This window comes from Haliaeetus albicilla, chromosome 19 (assembly GCF_947461875.1).
Source record: "Haliaeetus albicilla chromosome 19, bHalAlb1.1, whole genome shotgun sequence".
NCBI lineage: Eukaryota > Metazoa > Chordata > Aves > Accipitriformes > Accipitridae > Haliaeetus > Haliaeetus albicilla.
This window is the reverse complement of record NC_091501.1, coordinates 16,268,210-16,296,053: the sequence shown is the minus strand read 5'-3', so window position 1 is coordinate 16,296,053 and position 27,844 is coordinate 16,268,210. Positions and strand designations below refer to the sequence as shown.

The window sequence follows — 27,844 nt, the reverse complement described above, 5'->3', positions numbered from 1 at the left end:
ACTATTTCTTTTAGTGAAGAAATCTTGCTAACAGTTCCACAGATACATGTCTGCTCCTGCAAAGCGTAAACAGCCTCTTGCTAAGACTTTATTCCTCAAATCACCCAGACCTGATGTATACCCATCCACATCTAAATAAAATGACAGTCTAAATTTCAACTGCCAAATAGTAATTACAATGCTATAAAAAGGAATAGAAGAGACAAGTGAATTAGCAAATTTGAAACACCTTTCCAAAACCACAGAATTTATTTCTCCTGAGGGATTTACTCTCAATTGTATTTTTAATAGCTTTTATTCCCAGTAACAGACAGACGGAGAGTCACTTGCCCAAACAGGGAACTCGTGACTAAGCTTCAAGGCAAAAAGGACATATATAGGAAGTGGAAATAAGGATTGCCTACAGAGGAGAAATATACAAACTCTGCCTGGGTATGCAGAAATGGTGTTAGGGAAGCCAAAGCTCAACTAGAGTTAAAACTGGTGGTGCACATGAAGCGCAACAAGAAGTTCTACTGAGACATCATTAGGAAAAGGATGAACAAAGAAAATGTGGACCTGCTGCCAAGTAGTGATTTAGTGACATGGGAGCACAGACAAGGTGGAGGTACTCATCGCCGCCTTTCTCTCAGTCTTCACTGACAAGGCTCCCAGGTGGTAAGCAGTGAGCTAAGCAGGAGCCAGTGGTGGGCCAAATATGAGCCCTGGAAGCAATGAAGGCCAGCAGCATCCTGGGCTGAATTCATAGGAGAGCAGCCGGTAGACACCCTTTACTTAGCACTTGTTACTCCACACCCTGCCAAAACAAGAAGGATGCTGCTAAACTGGAGTAAGTTCGGCAGAAGGCCACCAAGATGTTTGAGGGCTAGAGCACTTGCCTGTGGGGAGAGGCTGAGGTAGGTGGGCTCGTTTACCTAGAACATGAGAAGGTTTTCAGGACACCAACAGCAATTTTCTAGTATCTGTAGGAGGTTATGAAACAGATGGATCCAGGCAAAAATAAGGGAGAAAATTGGAACAGCTAACGTTCTGACTGGCCATAAGAAAAAAACCCCATTCACTATGAGGATAATAAAATATTGAAACAAGTTGCCTGGAGAGATTATCCTGGGAGGTTTTTAAGGTTCAACTGGACATAGCCCTGGGTAAACTGGTCTGAATTTAGTGTTAACCTTATCCCCTTAATACTTACACAGAAAGATTCCTGAATGCCCTGAGCATCCTTGGCTCAGGTAAGCTACATGGCCTGGACATTCAAAACATGCATCTAATATTTTTGACCTACATTCTTCAACCAAATGACCAGGAGTCAAGTCTATACCAGATAACATGTTTTTAAGTCTATATTCTGCCATTTCTGCTGCTGTTTGAGATATCTACTGCATAAAAAGTTTTCTAACTACAAATTTGAAATCTCATTTCTGATTACAGTTTTACCCACATTATTTTTATATTAACAACTATCTTTAGAGGCAGAAACATCAAACTAGAAAGAATCTCCTGAATTCCTTAGGTAACTGAGGACAGTGCTTAAACCACTATGGTCTTATTTATTCATTAAGTTAGTTCTTTTTATGTGTATATCAACTTTGCTATTATCATTATTTTTCAGTGTCAGAGCATTAATGTTAGCTTTCCAGTAAAATCACTGTGTTGCACATACCCGCTATTTTGATCAGTAGTAAAAGAAATATTTCACACATTAGACAGGCCTGTTCTGAAAGATTTATCTGTTTCTGTCAGTAATTGAATTAGTTACATTGAGATTTAATCATTCTTAATGGATATGGTAGAAAACAAGCTATAAAGCTTGCTTAAGCCAAGGGCTCTGATTCATCATTCTGTTAACATATAGTTTCCCCATGTAAACTGAGCCATAGTAACTATTTATTTGTGCCCCTTTGCCTGTGCAAAGTGCGAGGGAATGTGACTTAACTAAAATCCCTTTCATTGTGGGCCAACTGAAGTTAGTGAGTTTGTAAATCATGGAGATTTGATCACACCTGGTCCCACAGGATTACTATGCTAAGTGACAGTATAGCTAACACAATGTTGACAGCTAAGGTTGGGCATGGTTACAGTTCTTAGCGTAGACCTAGTATTTGCAGCGTTTATTGCCACAGGGACTCATCTGGAACCTTACCTTGTAACAAGGATGTTGGCAAGACTCCTAATGGGAAAGCAGAAACTAGTTTGAGGCATGTCTTGCTGGTTTTCGCTTTGGCTGCATTGCCCCAGTCTCTGCTGCGATCACTAATTATTCTGCAGTATGACCACAGAAATTATTCACTTATGTCCCAGAATTTCAACCATTTTGTACAGTCAGCTGATTGTATATTTTGGAAGAATCCAAAAAAGATCCTCTCTGAAAGATGTACTCTACTTTAATAGCATACATGTCTTCAATAGTTTCAAACATTGTCCTGTTGCAACCATGTGCATCTTACATTGACTGGTTAAAATGCACTACTGTGTCCAGCTCAGGCACCTTCTGAGCTGAGTTAGGATACTCTCTTCAGACAGACACATATAAAGCAGCCTGCGTTCAAAGTCACTAGCAATCAGACTGCATAACAATGTTAAGGTGAATTTAAATCTTTTATATACTTCATGTTCAATACCTGTATTTGAAAGTGCTCAGTACAGCATTCCTGATGCCTTACACCATTTTCTAAGACTGTCAAATTTTTCAGGTTTGCTAGGAGTTTATTACTAACCCTATTGATAAAACACTTGAGAGTTAATTCAGGAGGAGATTGGAGCAATTCCTCTTGTTAATAGGGATTGTTGGACAACTGCTTTTTGTGTTCTGACTGACCCTCAGTAGTGAAAAGATTTTAAAACTCAGACCTAAAAGCAGCCTAAAAATAAATAGAATGACTGGGGTTATATCCCATACCTATCAAACATTCAGGTAACAGGTCTTTTCAATATGAGATGTCTATTTGGAAAACACAGTAATACATGGTTGCAGGAGATCTGTATATCACCAGGCAAAATACAGAAATAAACCAGTGATGAACAAACTGAATTGCACAGAAATTCCTCAGGGCAGGGGATGAAATCCTACATGAATTAAATATATCAGTGTGCTTTCCAGTTAAGGATGAAGGACAAAGGCATGGTGTGCAGAACAAGCAGAAAAAGATACCAAGACCAAGCAACAGAGATTAATTTAAAAGTGCTTGATGTATACTTGACTGTGTGTGAGAACAGCTCCCCCTGAATATAAACGTACACTTGACTGGGTGTGAGAACAGCTCCCCCCGAACATAAAAAGGTATGTATAGAAAGCTTTTGGAGAAAGACATACAATAAAATGTTTCTGATGGAAGGAGGAAAGAGAAAATACGTCTCTGTAACCAGTTATACTTTGAAAAGGATAACAAATAAAATCATATAATCAAAATGAACAGTGAACAGGATGTCTTTTTCCCCTTTTATTTCTGTTTTATTGTTAAAATTCCTGTCTCTAGAGTCTCATTCTACAAAAAATCACGTGGTGACTAATAGAAAGAGAAGGAGGGAAGAGGAGAGGGCAGGAAGAAATCTCTGAAGCAGGAAGTTGATAGAGAGTCACTTCCATAACTCAGGTGCAGTAAATCTCCCAAAGTGGAGGGAATTCCATTGGTGGCTCTGAAGGCATCAGACAATTTCTCTAGCCCAGATGATTGTTAACAAGAATACATGATAACTCCTTCAAGGAAGTGGCTGTTCCTGAAGATAGGAAAGCAGTTTATGCCTTGCTTGAACTGATTGAAAAGCCAGAAAGGACACCGAGAGTTGTGGCAGATAACAACTGGTTTCCCGGGAACTCAATTCAGCAGAAGAACAATGCGCTTGGATGAACAAAACTGGATAGGGTCAAATCCATTCAAATCCATACGGGTGCTGTATGGAGAAACAGTGCCTTTCTTAACTGTCTGGGCACTTTGAAAAGGATAATAAAAAAAATTAAGGATACAAAGTGGACAGTGAACATAATTTACTCTGATTTCAAAAAGCTTTAGTTGAATGCCCTCCACAAGAGGCTACTACTGAAAATAAATAACCAATGGTAAAGGGCAAACTATTGTCCAGGCTCGGTAATCAGAGAAAGCATCAAGCAACAACAATAAATACCTACTCTTCAAGGCAGACAAAGATAACAGAAGTGCATCTGAAATTCACGACTGCAACTTGTGCTGCTCCATATGTTCTCAGACTCAGCTTGTGCTTTTGGTGTTTAATTCAGGGCAATTAGACACACTTGACTTTCAGAAGTGATGGACTTCTTGCTTCATAAACTCAAGCCCCTTTAGGCCTTGTTACCTCGGAGGTGACATTGCTTCACCTTTAGGTCTTCCTGCAAAGATTTATGTGTATGACTATCTTTAAACATCTGTATAATCTTATTAAGATCATTGGGGCTACGAAGGTGCTTCAAGTCATGAAATTAAATCTTTATAGGATTTCAGTTAGAGATTTTTGGAGGGTGGCATACAGGAAGTTCTGAAAGTGGATGGTGGCAAAGGATTCGGAGTTAGCAGTTCAGAGAAACTGATAATTCCAGATCCATCATGTCAGAAAAATAAATTTAAACTGCAGAAAATGAATTGATAAATAGGCATACTAAAAATTCCTGATGAAATCTTGCAGCGGGTAATACAGGATAGTCCAACAGTTTTCATGCACAAATTCAGAAAATGAAAAGTGATTATATTTTGAGTTTTTACTTTCAAGTTTTAGACTCTTCTTTTGATGATTACCCTAAATAAAATTTAAATAAGGCAAAAAGGAAAAAGTAAAATCTGAAATTCTCAAATTTCTATCTTCCCTTTCTCCCATTTTTTCCTATTTTTAGGAAAAAGAACACATGTAGATACTATGTAGTCAAAGAACACAGATAAAACTTATTTTTCCCTGTCTGTATACCAACTTTTCTCTTTTAGAAAGAAAGACCTGAAAAGTAATTTTTTCAAATAAAAAGTTCCAGTGGGACAATAACACTCATTTTAGGTTGTTAACACTAAAAATGAAATGTTTTACTTTTAAAATAAAAAGAGGCACTTCTACTTTTCTACATGCTCAGACTTTCTTAAGTGCTTTTCAATATAGGAAAACACTGACATAGGAAGAAAGTGTGGGAAACATAATTTTCCCATATTTTTGAAACTTCCTTCAAAAACTGGAATTTCCCAATGGAATAGTTAGGCTGCCTCTAGTAATTAACTTTGTAGAAGAAAACCAGCTTAGGAGATTTAACTTCTGGGAAAACCACGCCAAGACACAGGATTAGTTTGGCAAAGAGACAATAGAGTCTCTGTGATTAAGATCAGGAAAAAGAAAGGCCAGTGAGTGTTGTAAATAATGAGGATGACTGGGTATTAAAAAAAAAAAAAAGGACATCTAGGCTATCAAAAGGTGAATTTAGAGTGTGCCATAATCTGGACTACTCCATAACTCACCATCAGGTTTCAGACTACACATCATTGATTGAAAAAATATAGATGACAATGTTGGAAGTTACTGGTAACGGAGAGGATGAGACTGCTGAAGTTAGGATTACTTCAGTTAACACAGGATTTAAATAAATTTCTTATTGCTTAATTCACCAAAGAAGAAATGTTCCAAAGGAACTTGTCAGAACTGAAAAGAAGAAAACAAAAGCAAAGAAAGCATGGCAGGTGCAACCATAAGCCAGACACCATCTTCCATACCATTTGATGACTGACCTAGTCCCATATGATTACCTGGATAATATTACACTTACTCAAGTTGGAGTGGGTCTAAGATGATTGCCACAGAATACTCAGTAGATAAAGAATAGGATGGTTATATGGAATTAAAGGAGAAATGTTTCTTCATACAGTTTGAAGTGTACCTGCAGAATTCACTGCTTTAGGGGAACATAGAGTCAAATGTGGTGGCTGGATTAGAGAATGAAAGAAGGAATATTTTATTACCACTAACAAATTGTGTCATCCAGTATGATTTAAAAAAAAAAAAAAAGATAATGAAATCTCATGGTTCAGTAGGAAAGTTCCCTGTGGGACTTTGAGAATAATTCCTCTGCCAAGCTCTCTTATGCTATTGCTTAGATACATCATATGTCTCCTTCCAACATGTCTTCTGAAACATTAGTTCCTAGACCCAAGTAAAGACAGGTTATTAGTACTATTTAACGTATTTGCTGTACTGTGAAGGTTCATGGAACTGGAAAAAACAGAAAGTTCCTGATTCCTCTTCCCTCTGAAATAGTAAAGAGCTGAGCTACTGATTTGTGCCTTGGACTCAAAACTAAGCAGATTTATTGGACATCATTTAAAGATGAGGGCAGGAATTATAAAATTTAACTAATCCCTTGTTGGGGTATTATACAATCATGAATGCAAAAGTAAGCATGACTGCATGAATCATATCAGCTTCAAAGGGTTCTCTGAAGACTCATACTGGATTTGATAGAAAGAACTGCAGCCCATGGCTGACAGCGTGCGATTCTCAAAGCTGCCATGTATGCCTTTCACTTTACTTACAACAGAAGAAATGCTCCATATGCAGAACATTGCAGAGGACCTATCCTCATGAAACTTTATGAGGAATAAGAGTTTGGTAATGGGAAAAAGCATTCCCTGAGAACAGAAAATGGACAGCTGTGGCAAGCAGCTTCCTAAATTCTGAAAGGAATGACTGTTTTAAAGAGTTCATAGAGGGACTCTTTTTCTATAAGCCTTCATTCATTTGCATAGACTTAATTTTACAAAAAAAAAACCCAGTTGCATGTATGTATAGGGATTTGTATCAGATGCTTTTCATTTGTTAAAGCCACCTATAGAACTTCACAAGTATATGTATAGCATCTACTGTACAAAACCCCAAGGGTCAGCACTAATAATTCTAAATATTTGAAAGCATTGTGCTGCTGTTTTATCAATATTATTTTAGGGGTATGTTCTTGGTGGGGGTGCAAAGAACTCAACTAAAAAATCTAATAAGAACTTAAATAAAAATCTAATATGAAGAGCTGTTAAAGAAACTAGAGGCTAAACCTATTTCAGGACTTGCCTTGTGGGAATGAGTAGATAGAAATAACACTGAGAGTTCCAAATTTTGAGTGCCTGAAATTTATGGGATGTAGAAATGTGATATCCTTGTGTTCCTGTGTTACAAATAATATGTTACATTTCGTGAAGGTGCATACAGCTCATGAGAGCTATAGTCGTTAATATTTTATCTGCTCCGTTACATGTAGGTATGAGGAAGACAACCATTGTCCCATGATGTTCAGAACCTGCTGTTAAGTGTGAGTCCTAGTTTTACTAGGGACCTCTATGAATGGAGGTCCTAAAATGTATTATTTTATTCTATAATTTAAAAGCAATATATTGCATGGAGAAACAGGAAAAAAATGGTTGCTGTTTATGGAAGTGACTGTATTTTAAGTCGTTTTCATAGACTTAATAAGAAGGTGTGTTACGACCGAGTTGTAAAACTGTAAAATTAACATCTATTTTTATTATTGCTAATCCACGATTTCTGTTTAAATTTGGTTGTTGTGTCCCCCCCCATATTTTCTTCACCCTGTTGTTCACTCCAACTAGATAATTCTTCGCTCATGTATAATTACTGCTCAGGGAAATTCCTGTTAGTCTCCAAAAGGAGGTTTGCTGGAGTCAGGCATGCAGCACTTGACTCAGAGTGTGCATGAGTATCTTTCTTTATTACTCTGTTCTGCTTTATTCTTTCCACAGCAAATAAGTAGGATTAAGGGAGCATATCTTGAATGATTGACGATAATTCTGAGCACTGCAACTAAATCTTTTGACTGCCTGGCTTAGAAATACTTATTATCCCCATCAGCTTCCCTCATACCAATACTCCCACGCTTATTTCCATCTAACACACTGAGATAGCCTAAAATAGTCAAAGGCCAGCTTAAAACAAAACAAAACAACAACAACAACAACAACAAAGTAAAAAGAAAGGAACAATTAGATCAAACTTAATTTGGGAAAAGTTCTGGAAATTATTAGGAAACATGGAGGGAAGACACACACACACACAACTCATTTTGTCAGCATTAGGGATCCTTTATCCATTCTCTACTCTGCTATAACAGGTTCTTTGTGTTTTGCACATACTGGTATTATCATACCTATTCTTATTCCATCCCAATTCATTCCTCCATAGTATGTTCACATTAGGAACTAGAATACATGATCACACTATTTTATTTATCTTTGTCATGGGATAGTTACATCATAGATAGATAGAAACACAGAAAAATCACAGTCTTTTTTAGGTAAAATCAGATATTTGCAAAACAGCACCTGAGTTCAGTGTGGTTAGATGTAAAACTTAAAAGATAATGAAAAAGTTTGCAATTTTACCCACAGAGGCATAATGTAATTATGCTCCATGTCTGTTTGGAAAATTTGGTTTCTTCTCCGAATATGGGAAGAAAATGGTCAATTAGATACATCTATGGTTTTGGATCCATTATAGGATCACTCCTCTGTTAGAAGAAAACAATGGACATCAGAATTCCTTTGGCATAGGCCAGGCTACTATTCTGGACACTACTAAACTGCATCTTTCAATCTCTGACCAAACAAGGATTTAGATTAATTTTTTTTAGACTGAAAGGGGATCTCCAACAACTCCTTTTAATTCCTTTCCCAGTAATTCCTATACTTTTGAGAGGTTTTGTGAACAACAAAAAGATGTTGTTTTGGAAAATTCAGAAAGAAAAAAAAGCATGATCTCATTTGTGTTTTTTTCCATGGGAGTTGATAAGGCTGTGAAATTTCAGATCATTGTTTAAAGTTTACTATGTGCGTCACTATAGATACTAACCTTCTTATGCTTCCAAATGTCTGTGCGTGACCTAAAAATCTTCCAAAATCTATGTGGAACATGCGTCCAGCATTTGTCAGCATTATGTTGTCACTGTGTCGATCACAGACTCCCAGAATGAAGGTAACAACACACCAACCAGCGCAGGAATAAAAGAAATTCCTTACTGCCTAGTTAGTAAAACAAAAGCATTTACTAGAAATATACAAGCATATTTGTTTGTGATGCTAACAATAAAAGCAAAAATTGGAGTTCTACAAATGCTACGCATGTTGCTAAAATTTTAACAGACAGGTGTTTGTAGGAACGGTACTCAAACAAGTAATACACAAACTTCAAAATTACGATGCAAGAACAATTTTGTGCATGAGGTTTTCACCTTGTGTTTTACAGATACTTGGAATTCTATGGAAAACTTCTAAGGTGAAACGTACCTAGGGAAAGCAAGCTTCTTGGCATGAAGCTGACATTTTCTGTTCAATAGCCTGCAGGTATATTGTAAAAACAATTGTTTGCAAATTAGTTGTAAATCCACAAATTTAACCATTTACTTTGTAAAGAAAGTATGTTATTTTTCACCCACTGTACTGTTCTGTACCTACACAGGTCTTTTTTCTCCAGAACTCAGTTGCTTTTCTCAAATCCTAATAAAACAAGTCTTGCAATATTCCAACCCAAAGAATTAAACCCTATTTTACAGAAATGAACTGAAACAAAGAAAGGCTAAATTGTTTTCTGCTCATAGCATCTGCGAATCTGAATAGACTACGGGATCAAACCTAGCATTGTGCAGAGAGACCCAAGAGAGTGATTAAATGAAAAACAAGTCTAGCAGTCATGTTTAATATAACCTCCTCCTCTGATGCTCTTCCACGTGGTCAAGATGTTTACTTTCATGGTCAGTCTGCTTCGTGTAAGTAGACTGGCTCATTCAGATCTATCTCATGAATCTCTTTACAATATTACATTGTGGCATCACTCTTAGCCAAAAATGTGCCCATGGCAGACGTAGCAAAATGTACAAGCTAATGACCTGCTCACCAGGCACTCACAGGTGGATTCCAAGTTTTCTGCTAACTTCAGTGGGGAGTATTTAACAACTAAGACTTATCCTAGTATAAGAATCTACCCAATCTCTTTAACAACACACATATTCAGTGTCCTCTTTGAAAGCAGGGTTATTCCTGATTCAGGTGATGATCACTCTTCTCCCCCAAAGCATAAGGAATAGCTTTTGTCTTTTTTTAATCTTACCTACTACAGTTTAAGAATTGAAAATGCAGTTCTTACTCAGAAGTTTTAATCTTTCATGAATCTAAATCACAAAGCAATTAATTTATATAGAAACCCAAGAAATCCGAACCTGTGACCTTTATGTTTTTGGACAAGACCTATATTAACCAAAGTAAATCATTATTTAGGCATTCAAGTTTTCCCTGTAGATGCAGGGTGCCACCTGCAATGGCTGATATGGATGACAGCACTGTGGAAGACTTGTGTGACAGCACAAGAGTTGGCTGAATTTTATGTCTAACTGTACTACTTACTCATTTTGATGACCTTGGATAAAACACCTAAGCTTTCTGTGATCTTGTTCACTCAACTGTAAAATGAGGATATTAAAGCTTATTCTGCATTAGCTTTTTGAGCACCTGACATACAGTATTGTATGAGTAAAAAATTATTAAGGAGTAAAGAAAGAGAAAAGTTCATTCACCATTGAGTACAAAGTGAATGCATAGTAGTAATTTTATGCATGCCCTATGCAATCGGATCTGACTGCATTTTATATGTTTAAAAAATTGAAAGAAAATGGGTAGAAATTGGGTTTAGAATATTCCACATTAATGGTACTTTTAACAAACTGCAGCAGCAGCAAGGAAACAGGTTTTCAATCAATAACTAATAGTATCTCACTTTTCAATCGAAATGTTGGCTGCACTTCTACCATAATACTGTAAACATACAAACTTGCAAAAAAACCCCCCCAAAACCACCTATACAGATTGTTCCTGTTTAATTGAATCAAGATGATATACTAGGAATTCAAGTGTTCTTACTGAAAATGTGGATGAACAAATGCCTATGGTATAATTACAAAATTACTAAAGTTTATCAAACATATTTATGCTATACATCTACTAATGAACTCTTATAAAACACTTCATTTTCAGAGTGGTAAACACTGAAAGCTCCCCTTTAAATTTAAAATTTTGGCTACTAATCTACTGTGGGCACAGAGTAGGGTTCTAAAAATTGTCCCAGCAACACAAACTTTAAAAAGTTTTTCATGGGCCTCAGAACATACTCAGCCAACAAAGAATTAATAGAAAGAGTTCCTTGGGAAACTTCTGCTTCTATAAACAAAATTTCCAATTTTTTGGCTCATGCATAATGTCTAGTTTCATAAAATCAGATGCATTACGTGGGATCACACAACGTGATATGAAAAGCATGATCTTATGTATCATATGACTAGGTAGTTTTGCTAAAACAGCTTTCTAAAACTATGGGTATTGACATGGTCATTTCCAAATGCAGGAAATCCACCGAGACTTTGTATGGTTTATATAAAATAAAGTATTTAGAGAGCTGACTTAAAAAAAAAATCTTTTTGAGTTCAATACTTAATTTCTACTTCAGCTTCTCTTCACTTTGCTACTACATTTCAAAACATCTCTATGACACATCTTCATAGAAAATGTATTACAATGCACCTGCTCCAAAGCAGTATCTCCTTAGAAAGAGACTGGCATTTAAGTCAATTCCCTGGCTTCTATGCATGTGACTTGTTTGTCTTGTGTCTGAGTCATTTGTTTTTGATGCTTACTGCCATTTGGTTTCTTTTTTCCCATGGTAAAACATGAAATGTATAATAAGCTTCATTATGATGTTACCTCTTGGTAACTTGATTCCAGAGGATGGTGATGACGGAACCATTTTTTAATTGTGTTTTCTTTCAATGGTCCTATCAGTCCAGACTCCCTGTGGATCTTCGCTAGTGTGATAGCATCTGGCACCATCTGTACCAATCCTAATCAGATAGAAAAGAGTTCACATGAAAAACCTTCAACTTTAGAAAGATACAAAGATCATCAATGCATATTGCCTGTTGTTGGATCATTCCATACAGAAAAAAAGTATGCTTAAAAGCTTATGAAATAATGAATGCAATAGAAAATATAGATCAGGATTTTTTTTTTTTCTTTCTCTTTGGAAACAAAAAACAGAGGACATTTTGTAAAAAGTGGCAGTTCTGTGAATGAGAAATAAAAACACCAATAACAATATTGTGGACATAACTGCCTCAAGGTACCAACAAGGCCAACCATTTAACGAGATTCAAAGTGGGTAGAATATGTACAAAACCAACAAAAATCTGTAAAAAATAGGATCAGATATTTACTATGAAACATTGAGTTATTTCATATGTGTTTATTCTCTAGAATGCTACACAAATTTTTCCGCAGTATGTGATGCTGATCACAGCTGGGAGAAAGGATACTAGATAGTACAGAAATTAGTCTGATCCAATATGACATAAATTGGGACTTTGAAGAGCAGAGAGAAGCCAACCATTTTGCAATGCTTCACTTGACTCCTCTGTCTCAACTGCATGCATTTAATTCCTTTTTTTGGAACCGAGACCAGGCTTGCCAGCCTTCTGTCCCTGTCCCCATGTGTGGTCCCCTGGCACGTCGTCCTGTAACTCTGCATTAGAGGAAGGACTTCCTCTAACGATTTCATTTGGTGACGGGCTCCTCTACTATACCATGCCTGGAAAGTGGCATTCTACCAGTGCTTTATCTGCTTTTCTCATTTCTGAGAAAAGTGATTTCCGTGTTCCCAGGACTATGAAATTATCACCTCTCTTATCTCCCTTGTGTGGAAAAAGTGGCCCACGGAGCAAGTCATTAGCCTAGGATTAGAAGACCTGGGTACACAAGTCTATTTAAGCACATGTCCTGTACAACCGCAGGCATGTCACTTGGTCCTCTTATCCTTAATCATTAACTGTAAATCAATTATATTAACACTTCTGTAGTTCATAAGGAAAGACCTTGTGAGCAAAATCTGTCAGAGAGAGGTTTTCTGCTGCTGTAGTACTGAAAGGAAGAGACTGTCAGGCAGAGAATATTATTTGCAGATGATCCTTTTATCTTTCTTGGCAAAAAGCAAATTAAGTGTTAGTATATAAGAGTGACTAGAACATTATGTGCAGAAATAGTATTCTTGCATTATTTGCCTTTGAAGCAGAAGCCTTCAAGCTTTGACTCCCATCTCTACAAAGAAGGGAGGAGTCTTTTTTCAGGTCACCTTAACCACCCACCATATGTGTGAACTCACCTATACTTTCTCCTAGTTCCTTCAGATCATTCATCCTCCCTCATTTTCTCTTTGTGGCTCAGAAAGCAATGATTTTTAAAAATTTTTTATTTTAATATTTTTGGCACAACAGGTAATCTTGATACACCAGTCTTCTATTTGTGCAAGGATTATTTTCAGTAAAAGGTTTGGAGAGTCAGTAAAAACTAGTAAGCTTATTGCTGTCAGTAAATTTCTTTAGCAACCAATTGGTATCCCTGCTACAGCTCTGCTATAACAACCATAAAAGAGAGAAATAAAGCTTTCAGATGAGTCAGGCCTGCCCTAAGCAGCATAAATCGCAAAAATAATATTTCAAAATCAACAATGCAAAGCTGTCATCACCTGTCTACAGGTACTTTCTATAGCCACATGCATCTAGGTTCCTTTAAGCATCTATGCAGGATCACACTGGATTAAAACTTTAGTAGCTATAGTCCATTTTCTCAAAGCCCTCTTTTTGATGTGTGAAGTTACATTTAAGAATTTGGTGCAAGCTGATGGTGTTAAGGCTTTTGGAAAATTCTAGTCTAAATTGCTACAAAATTCAATGAGTTTGGTTATATTTCTCCCAGAGAGGCAGAATGAATAAATAAAATGAACATTCAGAAGCAGGCAAGTATACAATTCAGGGCTCAAGTAACTGAAATTCTGAGCATTTCTTTTTTCTTTAAGGGGGAAGATAAATAAGACATCCATGAAAATAAAAGTTAAAGAGAGGATTTTTGTATACTGCTGTTTACATGAAATATGAATAATGTAATATAGCTAACTTTTATAATCTAAAACTGACCTTGGCCTTTTCCTGTAGATAAACACCTATAAATTATCATTTGCATATCCATTCCCTCTTGGAGCCAAATACTGTCCATCACTCGAATAATTTGCAGAACCAGCATATCTTGACGTAGATCATCGCCTATCTGTGAAAATTGCACAAGAAATTCAGGTTTGTCCTTCAATACCAGACAGAAATAACTTCCTGTTTCATTTGGGCTTTTCCCCAACCACAATAGCTACATTCATTTTACAGTAAATCCCTCTTGTTTTTCTTCAAAGTTGCTACTTATCTTTCTGTGTCGGAAGAGGACAGAGTAGATGGCGCACACAGACAGAAACAGTTTTGGCAGCCAGTGAGATGGTAACAAATGCTCCCTGATTAACTGCAGCCTTTCTGCTTATTATTCCTATGTAATTATTAGAGTTTGAAAATTTAATCCGGAGGTAGGATCCTAATATAGTTACATTTTAAAGTCTACCTAATGCTATATACCTTTTCACAAATGACAGTGTTTGTCTAATGTTAAGCTTCACAACTTGGTATTTGCAGCAAGCTGAAGGGGAATTTTATCATGAATTTATATTTTACCCATGACATGATTCATATTCAGTTTCAAACAGTGATGCAGTGTTGACTGCTCTCCCCATGGAGTCGGTCAAACAATAATCTTAGTGAAATGGGGCTTTAATTGTAGCCACAAGAAGTAATGAAAAGATTATTTTCAACCATGGCTGAGTAAATGGCCTGTGAAAACAAAAGCCCTGCTTTTTTTTGTTTCTCCCCTACCCACCCCATCTAAAATACATGTGACTTTTACTGGTATTTTTAAGTGCTTTATTCTTTTATTACGTTCTTTTTATATAAGCGTTCCAATCTACAGACATTTACTGCCATGAAATGAGTACTTGAAGAGACATAAACTCATCTTTAAAAAAAAAAATCCAAATCTATTTTTCTTTCATTTAAAGGTAATCTTGATTTCAATTAATTCTTAGTACCTAAACCTGCAAAAAATCTTATTCCCTCCACTTACCTTCCCTCCTTCCCTCACATAAACAGTCAGTAGACAATTTAGCATGATATCAGTGCTTATCATTTTATGTATGCATTGTCCATCATGAATAAACAATAGAACTACGGTACAAGTAAAAGATACTTTAACACAACAGTCTGCTGACAGGAGAAGGTGATGCCAGCTGTAATACTTCTACAGCAACTGAACAGTTGGTTGTTGGTTGTACATTACTGGGCAGGGAAAACACTGTCTAGGTAGAACCAGCATAAATGTTTAAATGCCTTATGAGCAGCCATTTGCTCAAGTTGCTCATGTAAGTAGGAACCTGCCTATTTAACATTGATTCTCAGATGAAATAACGTAAGAACTGGTTTTCTGAATGTTCAGAAAAACATAACATTGCTAGCTTCCTCCTAACAAGCCTGGAAAGCATACTTCTATTCCCAAGAATCACAGGTGCTCTAAAGGTCAATTGAATTCAAGACAGCCTAGAAATCTTTTTTTTTTTTTTTTTTTTTTTTTTTAAATCAATTTTTTAGACTTCTGGTTTGGAAAATGATACTGCAAAAGATCTAGGAATAATGTCTTCGCAACACTGACCATTTTGTATACATCAGCCATTTTATGAACTTCAGTGTTCTTCTCCAAAACCAGTACCTACTTTATGCAAGACTTTTGCTCTCTTGAAAGAGAAGTAACTTTTGTGGATGGACACAGCACTGTCCTGAACTCTGAAGCTTTTCTAGCTCACAACTGGAAAATAAACCGGAGTTTATTTTCAGAGTCAGTTCCTCCAAGTAACTCCAATGAGACAGAGCTCCTCTACTGTCCCCTCCACCTCCCTCTTCCTCAGCCCATTCCCCTCCACTGGCTGACAGGGGCAGAATTAGTTCTGTGTAGCAAACGCAGTCTCTAACGCTCCAGTATTTTGATTTGTTAGAGACATATGGACAACGCTAATGGATTCCATCATTCTGAACTATCTCTTCTCTGAGACTTACCCTCTGACTTCAGTGTGGTAAATAAACTAGATTTAAAACATAAAATAATATTTTAGCCTGGTTGTCTCCACTGAGAAAAAAAAAATGCAAGAAGTCATTTGATTCTCTACCAATCAAAAAGTTGATACTTCAGTGCATTGCCTCGACATATCCCATTAAAAGTTCTAGTGTCAAAAATAATTGGGAAAAGTGAACAGCAGAGCCAAATCAAACATGCTCACGCTCAAGGTTTAAAACATAAATTAGTTGAATTTCAAATCAACATTTTCCATACAAAAGGAACTGAGGATTAGAGGAAGAACATACCTTAAAAATAACATTGATGTTTCCACCAGGACCATTTGCATTGATGAAGGAGATTTTTAATGGAAAAGCATTGGACGTAAAATATGAACATGACTTCAGGGAAAAAAAGATGAGAGAGAAGAACAACAGTGTCACATATATAAACCATCAGGCTAATACAATCCCTCTGAAAAAGTACCATCTTTAAATACTGCTCTGTAGCACTGATAAAAAAATAAATAATTCTTGATATTATTGACTGTTTAATTGGGTCAGGAAAATGAGAAATTCTTTTTCCCCAGAGAGTTTGTTTCACTCAATAATCAGATTATATGAATGGATAATACTTTCCGTACTAATTGTTTTTCATTTTCACCCAGGCCTATTAACGATGAACTTTGGCTGGGATGAGTGGATGAAGTCCATAAGACTGATCTAATGAGAATCTGTAAAGCACTGAAAAGCCTTTGGTCCTGTTATTTTCTGGAAAAAAAAAAAAAAGCCTAATCATACAATCTTTATGGAAGCAAAGAACCTAATAATTTCTTTGGTGATTTCACTGTGGCTGAGGATACAGGAAATTCTGAAAATCATAATCTATTTTATGTGGAATTTATCTTAATTAAATGTAAACTCTGACTTCTCATGCCCTACAGCTCCTTCCACCTGAAGACCTCAAAGGGCTTCAAAAAGCATTAATGAGCCAAGGACTGCAAATCCTGTGTGAGTTAGGGTGGTATTATTACCATCATTAAAAAAAAGGGCGGGGGGAACCCACTGAAAAAAACAACCAAAGACAATGGTAAGTTAATGGCCTGGTTTCTAGAAATAACGAGAACCCCACAGGAGCTACTGCTGTCGTTACCGGGTGAAGTGCAATGGAGGCTAATTTGAACAAAACCACTACTAGACACAGCTCTCTCTTGCTTTTCATCTAAACGTCTCAAAGCATGGTACAAGCATACAAATATTGCCTTAGCCACACCGTACCTCTGCGATATGCAATAGTTATTATTGATGATGAAATCCTGACCCCCTATGGAATTTTGCCAATTGAAATGTCTCAGTAAGTGCTTGAAAGGTTGCTGTGAGATAATGCATTACTGACAGAGCTGGAAGCAGCGCTTGCTACGAGTAAAATCAATAGATGACACCAAAATGAATTAAATTTAGGTAATTATAAGCACTTAAAAATTCTAATTTGCATGATTATACTGACATACAGTTCAATCAAGAAGCTGCATATATTTATAGCAAGATAATGGCCTATAATGATACAAGAAAAATGAAAAAAAAAAAAAAAATCTCTCTTCAGATACTTATATTTAAACATTTTGTATCTGTCCAGCCAAGTTGGTGCAGTATAAATAGCACGACATGGTGAGATACCTTCCCATTAGTCATTATTTCCAAAAAGCCTGAAAGCAGTGAGAAGCAGCAGGCTTCAAATTCTTCTGACTTATATCATACACAATTGGCCCAAGCCTGCAGGGTGCTGGAAGACCTCTGTTCTCAGCAAGATCAAGGCTGAATAGCAATTATTTGGAGAATCACAGGTCAAAGGCAACTGAAGGGATCAGCACCTCTTAGAATCAGGTCCACTGTGGATAATGAGCCAGAGAACAAAAATAGAGCACAAATTGCTGTAATTAGGTAGCTGTAACTGGTAATATACATAGGTGTTCAGGTTTGTTTTTTCTTGCTGCTGAATACCTTTTCCTTCTCCGGAGATGGGACAGCTTATTCCTGGCATAATATTGTTTATGAAAACATTTCTAAACAATGAATAACTGAGTCTTAGAACCGTGGTCAAAGTCAAGTCAAGTAACACTAAAGAGCATTGTTGTTTCATTTATTTTTAAGTCATTTTTAATAGGGTTCATGGACACAGGTATGTTACTGTGAATATTTAATATACTAGCAATTCTCAGTCATGTGCCTAGTGTCACCTCAGCAAAAAGAGAATTAGTCCTAGACCTTTGGCTGCTCCCATACGTGACGGGGGAGAGTCTTAGATGAAAACCAAACCTGCCACCAAAAGCTACCTGGGCAGGATGGTAACAAGGTCTCAGCTTCAGGGAAGCCAGGTGCCCTTGCCGATCCCAAGGCCACGGCAGGGCATCCGAGCTGGGAGCAGGCTGCTGGGAGTTTGACACCTCTGCTGTCGCAGCTGCGGAAGGCGAGACATGCACGAAACGCCCACCCCACCAGTCCCCTTCACCTCTGCCTCCAACAAAGGCCCCTAGTTCAAAGGGGATTAGGCTAGATGTCAGTTTACCAGATGACTCATGCTTAATACCAGTAAGATTATTTCCCAGTCAATGCAGACATTCACTCCGTCTCCCCCTTTATACTAATAAAAACACCAAATAAAATTAAATACGTAATCCATTGCATGAACTAGACTTACGTCTGCCTCTATGCCTTGGACCACAAGCGCAGGATTCAGGGGAAGCCGGCAAACCTTTACCTCCTGGAAGAACTGCTGAAGTCTGTTGAGTTCCCCCTTTAACACCTCCTGCAACATGTGAATCATTATGGCAACATGAAAGAACATAACAGCAGCTTTTAAGCCGTTGACTGTCTTTCTATATTTTAAACAAGCAGTACAATTTCTGGAGCGAGTAGCATCCATGTAACCTTGTAACAGCTAATGAGGTCACACTGAGGTGCAGTTATTAAAAATAAGAACTGTAATTTTACTGTACATTCATGCTTTTTCTGCCTAGATGCACTACCAGTTCATGCTGTCACATAGGTTCAGATTCAGTACCCTTCATTAGAGGCTGATTAGCCTTGCACCTGCTCTGCTGCGTCTCGTGTCTTTTTTGCCTTGCTGGACAACTTCACAATTCGTAGCTTGTTGCCTCAACACTGTGATCTCCTGTGCCAAACTATAGGTGTGTTAACTGCAAGGTTTGGGAGTTTCTCAGTATTGCAGTAACTGCAGCCTTCAGATTAATCTCTAAAATCTGAATTATGCATCAATAATGTATAATGTATCACTACTATTTCTTTTTCTTTACATGGATTTTTCTCTTTGCAAATATTTTTGTCTTTTTACTCCCGTGTTTGCTTTGCTGCTCTTGGTAGCAACACTGAGCGTTTTCTGAAAAATCATTTGAGAATCTTTGAAATCTTAATAAGGCAAAAAGAATTCATGTTAACCAGCAGTGGCAGGTATATTTTTATTTGGCTTTCTGGTCTGTCTTACTGAGAACTCAGCAAGAAGCAGATTTACACATCAGGTAAGTAGCAACAGCTGTCTTGGAAAATTAACAGTTTTGAATTGGAAATGTACCTATGCAATATAAAAGCTGCACCTGCTGGAGAAGATGACAGCAAGTCTTCTACTGCCAGGAACACATCTCTGCAGATATGAGTACAGTATTAATTGCTGAATGCTGTATTTGAGATATTAAGTACAGTCCACTCTGGTTGGCTTTGCTAAGAATTTATCACGTTCAGCCTGTCAAGGACAGCTCTTAGCAAAATTTTCAAGAAATACTGCAGCTCTACAGGAGTCAAATGGTTTTGGTTGAGGCACTAAATGTGAGTGTTCTTTTCAGTAAAATGTTAATCAGCTTTGTTACCATTATTTCTAACTGCCTCCAAGTCTGGTCGAGAAGCCATTGATGAAGGAATTTAAATGGCTTAAAAGATCTGCTGACCTCAAGAATAATAGTGAGGACAGTCGTCCCATTAAATACATATGTTTTACTTGTTTTCAGAGCAGCACAAAATTTTACAAATTTTAGTCAAATCTTGGGTTTATTTATGCAAAGGGCATTATAGGAAAGAAGTGTCACTTTAGAAAAAATAAAATTACCTGAAGAAACTTAGATGGAAAGGGAGGTAATTTTTAACAAACCTTTCTTTTTGGGTCACTGGCAGCTTTTACTTTCTTGGCCATGTCTTCCAGAATTCTGATAAGTTTCCCTTCCTTAGAAAACTCATTGTTCAGGGTTTTTCCAGCACAGAATTGGAGAGCAGCCAGTAGTTTCTGATACCAGATTCTGAAATGAACTTCATTCTGTGCATTCTTCAACAGCCTGAAGGAAGGAAGGGGAAAAAAAATCTGTGTATCTAAAAACTGATTTTTATTTTACATCACCTCTAGCAGGAACAATAAATGGACTCCAGACTAATCTGTGTTTGGTGACTTTGGGCAGCAGAAAATGTGTCACATAGTTTAACCCCAGCCAGCAACTAAGCACCACGCAGCCGCTCATTCATTTCCCCTTCACGCAGTGGGAAGGGGGAGAGAATCAGAAGGGAAGAGGTAAAACTTGTGGGTTGAGATAAGAACAGTTTACTAGAACAGAAAGGAAGAAACTAATAACAACAACTATAATAAAATGACAGTAATAATAAAATAATTGGAATATACAAAACAAGTGATGCGCAATGCAATCGCTCACCACTCACTGACCAATGCCCAGTTAGTTCCCAAGCAGCGATCCCCCCAGGCCAACTCCCCCCAAGTTTATATACTGGGCATGACGTCATAGGTACGGAATATTCCTTTGGTCAGTTTAGGTCAGCTGCCCTGACTGTGTCCCCTCCCAACTTCTTGTGCCCCTCCAGCCTTCTTGCTGGCTGGGCATGAGAAGCTGAAAAATCCTTGACTTAGCCTAAACACTACTTAAAGACAACTGAAAACATCAGTGTGTTATCAATGTTATTCTCATACAGAATCCAAGACATAACACTATACCAGCTACTAGGAAGAAAATTAACTCTATCCCAGCCAAACCCAGGACAATTTGTTGGCAGTACTCAAGTCCCAATTGATAGCTAATGAGATTCCATGTTGAATCACTAGGAACCTGCCACTTCTTCTTGTCATACATAGTGCAGTGCCTGTATTGCTGCTTATTTTTGCAAGAAGTTTACAAATTGAAAGTTGTATTTTTTGAAGTCCAGTCTTAAATATATATCCTGAAATCTATTCTTTTTTTTCTCCTGCCAGTACACTTACACATCCAAGCACATCTTTCAGCTAGGAGGTACGTTTAGAGACCATTTAACCTCAGATGTATCATCAGTGCTAAAAACTTTCACTATTTTAAGTTGAGGAGACACTTCTGAAATTGGCTAAAAAGAGTGAAATGAGCCCGCTTTATTCCTTTCTTCACTGGTAAGTGTTGGTCTAGAGCAAAAACTCAGCTCTTAGTTCTACTGAAGTTTGTAAAAGCTTTGGAACTGGAGTTATTACCAACATAAAAGTCAGAAATAAACCCAGAAACACACTACTTTTTTTTTTTTTCATGTTCACCATGCACTCTTCTCTAATTACACATTTATTTGGGCCAGGAAAGTTGTGGAGTTTAGTGGGCTTTTTTAGTTAATGGCATTAATCACTGGGAAATTTTTTCCTTATGTGGGCCAGAGGTTTTGTACACATTTGATTTATTTTTATTAGTGTAGGTGGAATCACCAGCTTTATATTACTACTAACACCCTACCCATCGCCTGGGATTTCCCTTTGCCTGTAGGACTGATGAACTGTTGTTTGCTTTTGTCTGAACTTTCCTCCCTACGACTTCATCCTTAAGAACATCTCAAACCCTAAATTCCTTATAAATGTCTGAATCTTAATGCAGTTTCCCATATCTCATGAGGTTAGTCAAACCTAGCAAATAATGCTAGTTTTCACAGGACAGAAATCAGAGAAGCTGTTGACTTTCAAGGCACATCACATATGAATATGTCACATAAGAAAAAGCAAGAACAAGTTATATATCAAGCACTGATATTTAAAAGTAAAAAAAATAATATCATAATTCCTATAGACGATTCAACTCCTTCAAAGCATATATAAAGCATTACAATATTGCTACCACAGCCCATGCATCTTTTGGTGATGAGGGATTCTTGTCATCTTTTATAAGGCAATGATCCTTCTAGGTCCTCTTTTCCTATGTAATTCAATGCAGAATAACGTCACCTACTGGTTTCTGAAAAGCCTTTCCAGTTACACAAAACCTCTGAACATCTAAGGGTTTATAAGTACTGAAAATCTTAAAAGAATGTGTGGTGTTTCTATCAGAAATGCCTAGACATGAAAGGGAAGAGATATGAGAAGTTTATCATCAGCACTCTCTGGAGCAGATTGAAATGACATTTCTTTCTGTAGACTAGTAAAAACAAATAATTACTTTTTGGATCAGAAAGAAATACAAATTGTCATTGCAGTGCCTGGTGGAAGGCAAACCCCAGCATATAAATGCAACTGCATTCTTATCCTGAACCCTCCACAAACTGAAGAAGGCTGAGAGCACATGCATTTATGGTGGTGAATAAACTAATTCTTCCAGATTTCAAGCAGACTAAGTCCAAGATTCCACAGGATAGGATTCATTTGCTTAAATGTGCCATTTCAGATGTCCTAGGAAATCTTATTTGGCCTCCAGCTGCTGCCTTGGAAGGGCATGGGTCCACTAGAGGCAATACCTTGTGTGTGCCACTCCCATGCTGATGCCTCACATGCCCTGTGCTGTCTAAAATAGCCTATGTTTAGGGTACTGAATCACACTCTGCAGTGGCCTTTTTAAGATCAGTTGTAGGCAAACAAGGTGATTTAAAACAAAAACATACTCTGTCCACTTCAACAAAATCCAGGAACAGGGTTGGCGATTATTTTTTAAGCAAAAGCATTACTGGCACAATCCAAACTGTCACATGGGCAGGAATTTTAGTGTACTGAAGCAGAGCCCAGCTCAGTCCAGCTAAAGAGCTTACATTTCTCTTGGACCACAGTCAGAATAAACTTGTTCACTTCTGCCCTGCAAAGGCAAGGGCACCTAAGAAAAGACGACATCACTGTGATACCTATTTTGAACTGGCCAGGTTATGTTGGTGCAGAATCTTCTGTCTGCACTTAGGCTTGCATTGGCATCAGCTCCTGAGCATCTAAATCATATTTGTTCACCTACTCCTTTTTTAATGGTACATATTTAGGGAATCCAGAAAGGCTACCTTTTCATGAGATGTCCTTTTAATCCTCTCAGATACACAGAATATTAAAACAACTTTTATTTCCCTAAAATGAAAGGCTTAAGATTTCACATGAAGGAAGCAAAAGTGCAAAACCAAAATGTTTTCCTATTTTAAACAGAGCTACTCCCTGCATAAGGCAGATCAACTTAGAAGATCCATTTTTTGATTATTCTTATGGCCGAGTGTTCGTAGAAAATAAGCTTATATACATATACAATACAAAGATTTCTTTTCGACCTGAGAAAGATTATGGGCCAGATTCAGATAGCTTACGTCTATGTGAGGACAGAGGATGTATAGAGGCTGAAGCCTCTCACATGTGCTTCTTGAGCCCAGTCCATGGGGAAAGTTGAGGCAGTCATCATGATCTCACTGGTAAAATCCATTTCCATACCAGCCGCAGCACAGCACACACCGCACAGTCTGAACCCACATGGCAGCTTTTGACAGGGCACGTGCTACCCCAGCAGCCCCGTGAAGGACTCGGGGCTCTGCACTCAAAACGCGTCTAGCAACTGCGGTACAGGCAGCGCAACTTCCTTCTGCCTGCCCACGGGGGTGGGTATGCTTTTAAAAGCCTGTAGACCTTAATTTGCAAAATAATTTGAATTAACTGGGTCTGACTTTTATATTCATTTTATAAAAGCAGTCCCAAGGAGGATAAAAAGGATAGCTTTTAATGTGATGACTCATTGTAGGCTTTGCTGAAATGTTTATTCAACAACTGAACAAATATGCTGTTGTAATTCTGTCTTCCCAGCTTCCTGGCACACACATCCTCAGTCTGCCATTGCGAGAACTCAGCAGAGATAGGAAAGCCTGCAACTTCTGAGGCTGCAGGATAGAGAAACGCTTAAGACACTAATGAAATTTTCAAGTTAGAACAGGATGCCTAGCTGTGACAGAGGAATACAAAATTGGAATGATATAAAACTCAAGGCTGCCAGTAAGGGAGTATGTGAAGTTGTTTGGTTTTTGGTTTGGTTTTTTTTCCCCCTGACAATTTTCACAGGATTCTGCAAGACAGAACTCAATATAAAAGCCTGGCTTCATGCCAGGCCTAGAGAGAGAGGATCTTCTTCCTAACAACAGGGAGACTTCCTCTCTCTTCAAGCTTCTCTGATTTGGGACAAACACCCTCATTCTCAGCAAGGCCAGGGGAATTCAGACACTGTCCCAAGGTCACTTTTGTGAAATAGCACAACAGGACTGGAAACAGAAGGATGCTGACCTGAAATTTAGCAATGAAGCAAACTAGACTGCCTCTGCATAGCAGCAGTCAGAGGGTCAAAGTCAGATTCTGGAGTGCCCTGAAAGATGCCCCTGACTTCTGCAAGCAGCTGCTTCTCTTCCTTTCTGCATTCACCCACTCCATGCCTGCAAGGTGGCTCCAACCCCATGTTCTGGTACTTGCAGCTGCAGAAGTTTGTGTATCTCTTTTCCAGGTACACAAACACAAGTGTGCTGGAGAGATTTTTGCCATAGGGCAGAAGGGAAGGTGGGATTGAATCAGGCTGAGTTGGCTGCTCTGTCAGAGAAGGAGACACAGGGCTAAAACCAGCAGCTACGGCGAAAAAGGAAATCAGAAAAAAAAAGGGAGGGGGAAAATAAAAAAAGGAAGGAAAGGAATGAGATTGGATGGTTCTTGGTACCAAAACAAGTGAGCTGGCCTTATTCTCCTATGGTGTGGGGAGAGAAGAAAGCTGGTGCTCTGAAGGCCTCACAGCAGACTCTCTGAGTTGGATTTGGCAGACAAGTGAAAGAGTGAGGCTGCTCAGACAACTGCTGCTTGAACGTCTGTTCCTTGTCTCCTTCAGAAAGGGGAGCAGGGTGAACCAGAAAGTAACGCCTGACAGGGCGGATTAGCTTGCAGGTAGCCTGTTAAACCACATTGTAGCAAAAGAAACCCAAGAAAAGGCCAGGATCTCCAGTATCTTATTGCAGGTTTAACCCCTACCTGCTATGAAAGAGCAAGATACAGTCCGACTGGGTTATTTACACGTGGTGTCAGAGTAGTGACCCTAGTTAATTCATTTCCAAGTGATGTCTGGTATTTATTACACAAAAGCTGTGCCTACCAGCACACACACTGTGTACTCTTTGCTTAAGGTGTTTTGAATTCAGAGACACACCATGAAAATGAGGTGCCTTAGGGTTTTAAGGTGAGTGCTGAGCTACTTACTGTCATCGGTCATTCTTTGGTAAACTTGACCAAGGAAACCAATATGCTTTGCTGTGAAGGTATATTTCATGCTTTTTTTCTGTTTCACTAAGCTGGAGGCAGGACAAGTCACAGAAGAAAACATTAGTGCAAGACTGTTGCTCATTATAGCAATAATTGTTTTAAAATGATTCCCCACAGCCCTTCGTATCGAAGATTAGCACACAAACACACTTCTCTACCACTGCACAGCCTCCATGTCTGTCCGAGGTTGCCATCCATCTTGATTTTCATTAGACATCCTGCAACATTTCCAAGCTGTCCTTTGGGCTTTATTGTGCCATGGAGCCGTGGCACACACGCAAAGCATATGACTGATTTCATTTTTGACTCCTTGAAAAAAACATTTTACTGTTTGCATTCGTAGACACGAGAATAAGGGGTGGTTTGCCAGTGGGGTTGCATTTGGGCTTTGCCGCTTCTTAAGTCCCACTGCAAGTGACCCGCAGCCACAAGGATGAGAGAGATGACAAAAACGTGCAGCTAAAGATCGATACCTCCATCTAGCCTGTGATGGGCCATGAGGATGAGTGAGCAACCGCTGCTATTCATTACTCAGTTGCAAGTAAAAGCTTTCTTAGTATTTTCTTTTATCTTCCCAAGATTACCCTGGACAAGGTTTTTACCTCCCTGGCACTGATAACGGGAATAATCCGTTTGACAGAGATATCAATATAGCAAGTACTGCACAACACTGTGAACTCCAATGAATTCCATATTCTGGAATAAATAGTAAAATACCAAGTACGTCTCGTCCTCCATCCCTTACGCCCGCAACTCCCCTTACTCCTCTGCAGAGCACAGCCAAGTCTGCAGAACTCATCTTTTTCACTTCCTAGCTGGTCTGCTCAGGCATGGCCTCTTTAGACACAGCCAAACTCTAAGGCAGCAGAGTGCCAAGCTGACAAATATGACTGTGGCTTTTCTGATCTCTTTGCCAGTGCCTAGGATGGATGACTGAACTTCTTGAAGCTCCCAGAAACGTGTCTGTAGGATGGCAGCTATTGCTTCAGAGAACAGAAAGGAACACTTGCACTTGTTGCAATGTAATCTCTGTTCCCAGCCTCCTTCACAGCCTTAGTGAGATAAGCCTTCACTGGACAGCAAAATTTAATTTCATTAACCTTGCTGGAAAGCGTTAAAGTGGCTCTGTTCTCATGGTCCGTTGTTATTCAAGAGAAACATACAGGCTATGTCTGTCAAATTCCTTTAAAAAATAGATACAGGATAATACCTCCCTTTTTAAACTAACCTCACATTCTAGAAAAGTGTGATTTACTACTCCAAGTCAGAAAGGAAACCACAGAAAACAGCAGCACCGTTCTGCATAGCCCTATTGGGGCGTGGCAATCAACAAAGCAACAGATGTCAAAACAAACCAGCAACTGAGAAGCACAAAATGCCTAACATGTTGAGAACAACGCAATTTCTGCAGGGGAGAATGGGGAGCAACGACAGTTAGGCAGAAGGATGAATGTACAATAAAGATGGAAGGGACATCACAGTTCTCCCAAGTGACTGCAGTACTGAGCATTTTCTATAGTTTAACAGAAACACAGTGCGAGGCCATCCACTTGACTGGAAGGACCAAGGCTGAACTCTCTTTCACTGTCCCTTTCTTTGACCAAGAACAAAGCCAGCAGAAAGGGAGAGGCACAAGAGGGCTGGCCCAACTCTGCCTCATCTGCCAACCTTTCTTCTCTTCTTTCTTTCTGTTCTAGAACAAGAAGAGATTGAAAGTTTACATTTCTTGAGTAGACTGAATGAAGCGTGGTACAATATTTTCTCTGAATCTTTCTAACCAAGCAAGTCTCCAGGATGGAAAAGCAGCAGCTGTTCAGCTTGCACCACCTGTCTGCTTTTGGCTCTTCACACCTCGCACATAAGAAACCTGCAGTCTTTTTCACCTGCTACTTCTCATAAAACAGAGCTGCTTTTATAGACTCATTTTTCAAAGCATTACCCTTGAATGGAAAATACCTCTGCTTAAAGAGAAATTTTGTTTTAAAAGGCCACGTGATACATTTGCTTTCGTTTTTCTGATTTTTTTTTTTTTTTATAACATAACTTAGAACAGATGTCTAACATGTTAGTCTCCCTTAGACAACAAAAACTGTTGCAGACTTATAAAGTATGCTGGTTAGACTTGAGAAGCACATTCTATGGGAGCCAAGGGATTAGTTGCCATTACTTGCTAATCTCCTCTCAAAGACCTTTATGAACAAGGCAACACAAATTACATCCAGATAAATCACTCGATCCAGTAGATTCAATCAACCCAGTTCCCCCCACTCCTGCTGAATGCCTTAACTGTGGAATGCATGTCCTGCTGACTCACA

The 27,844-nt window shown here is 38.3% G+C and overlaps 1 protein-coding gene across 1 annotated transcript in view; it reads right to left on the bottom strand.

Annotated features, from left to right (window-relative positions):
- PIK3C2G (phosphatidylinositol-4-phosphate 3-kinase catalytic subunit type 2 gamma) overlaps positions 1-27,844 on the bottom strand; it is a 208,427-nt gene that overhangs the window by 63,095 nt on the left and 117,488 nt on the right. The window contains exons 20-25 of the mRNA XM_069807825.1: positions 20,154-20,334; positions 18,693-18,800; positions 16,304-16,396; positions 13,994-14,123; positions 11,733-11,869; positions 8,836-9,005 (exon numbers count right to left, since the gene is read on the bottom strand). Of these exons, the coding sequence (XP_069663926.1) occupies positions 8,836-9,005; positions 11,733-11,869; positions 13,994-14,123; positions 16,304-16,396; positions 18,693-18,800; positions 20,154-20,334 (819 nt within the window). The remainder of the gene's footprint in view (positions 1-8,835; positions 9,006-11,732; positions 11,870-13,993; positions 14,124-16,303; positions 16,397-18,692; positions 18,801-20,153; positions 20,335-27,844) is intronic.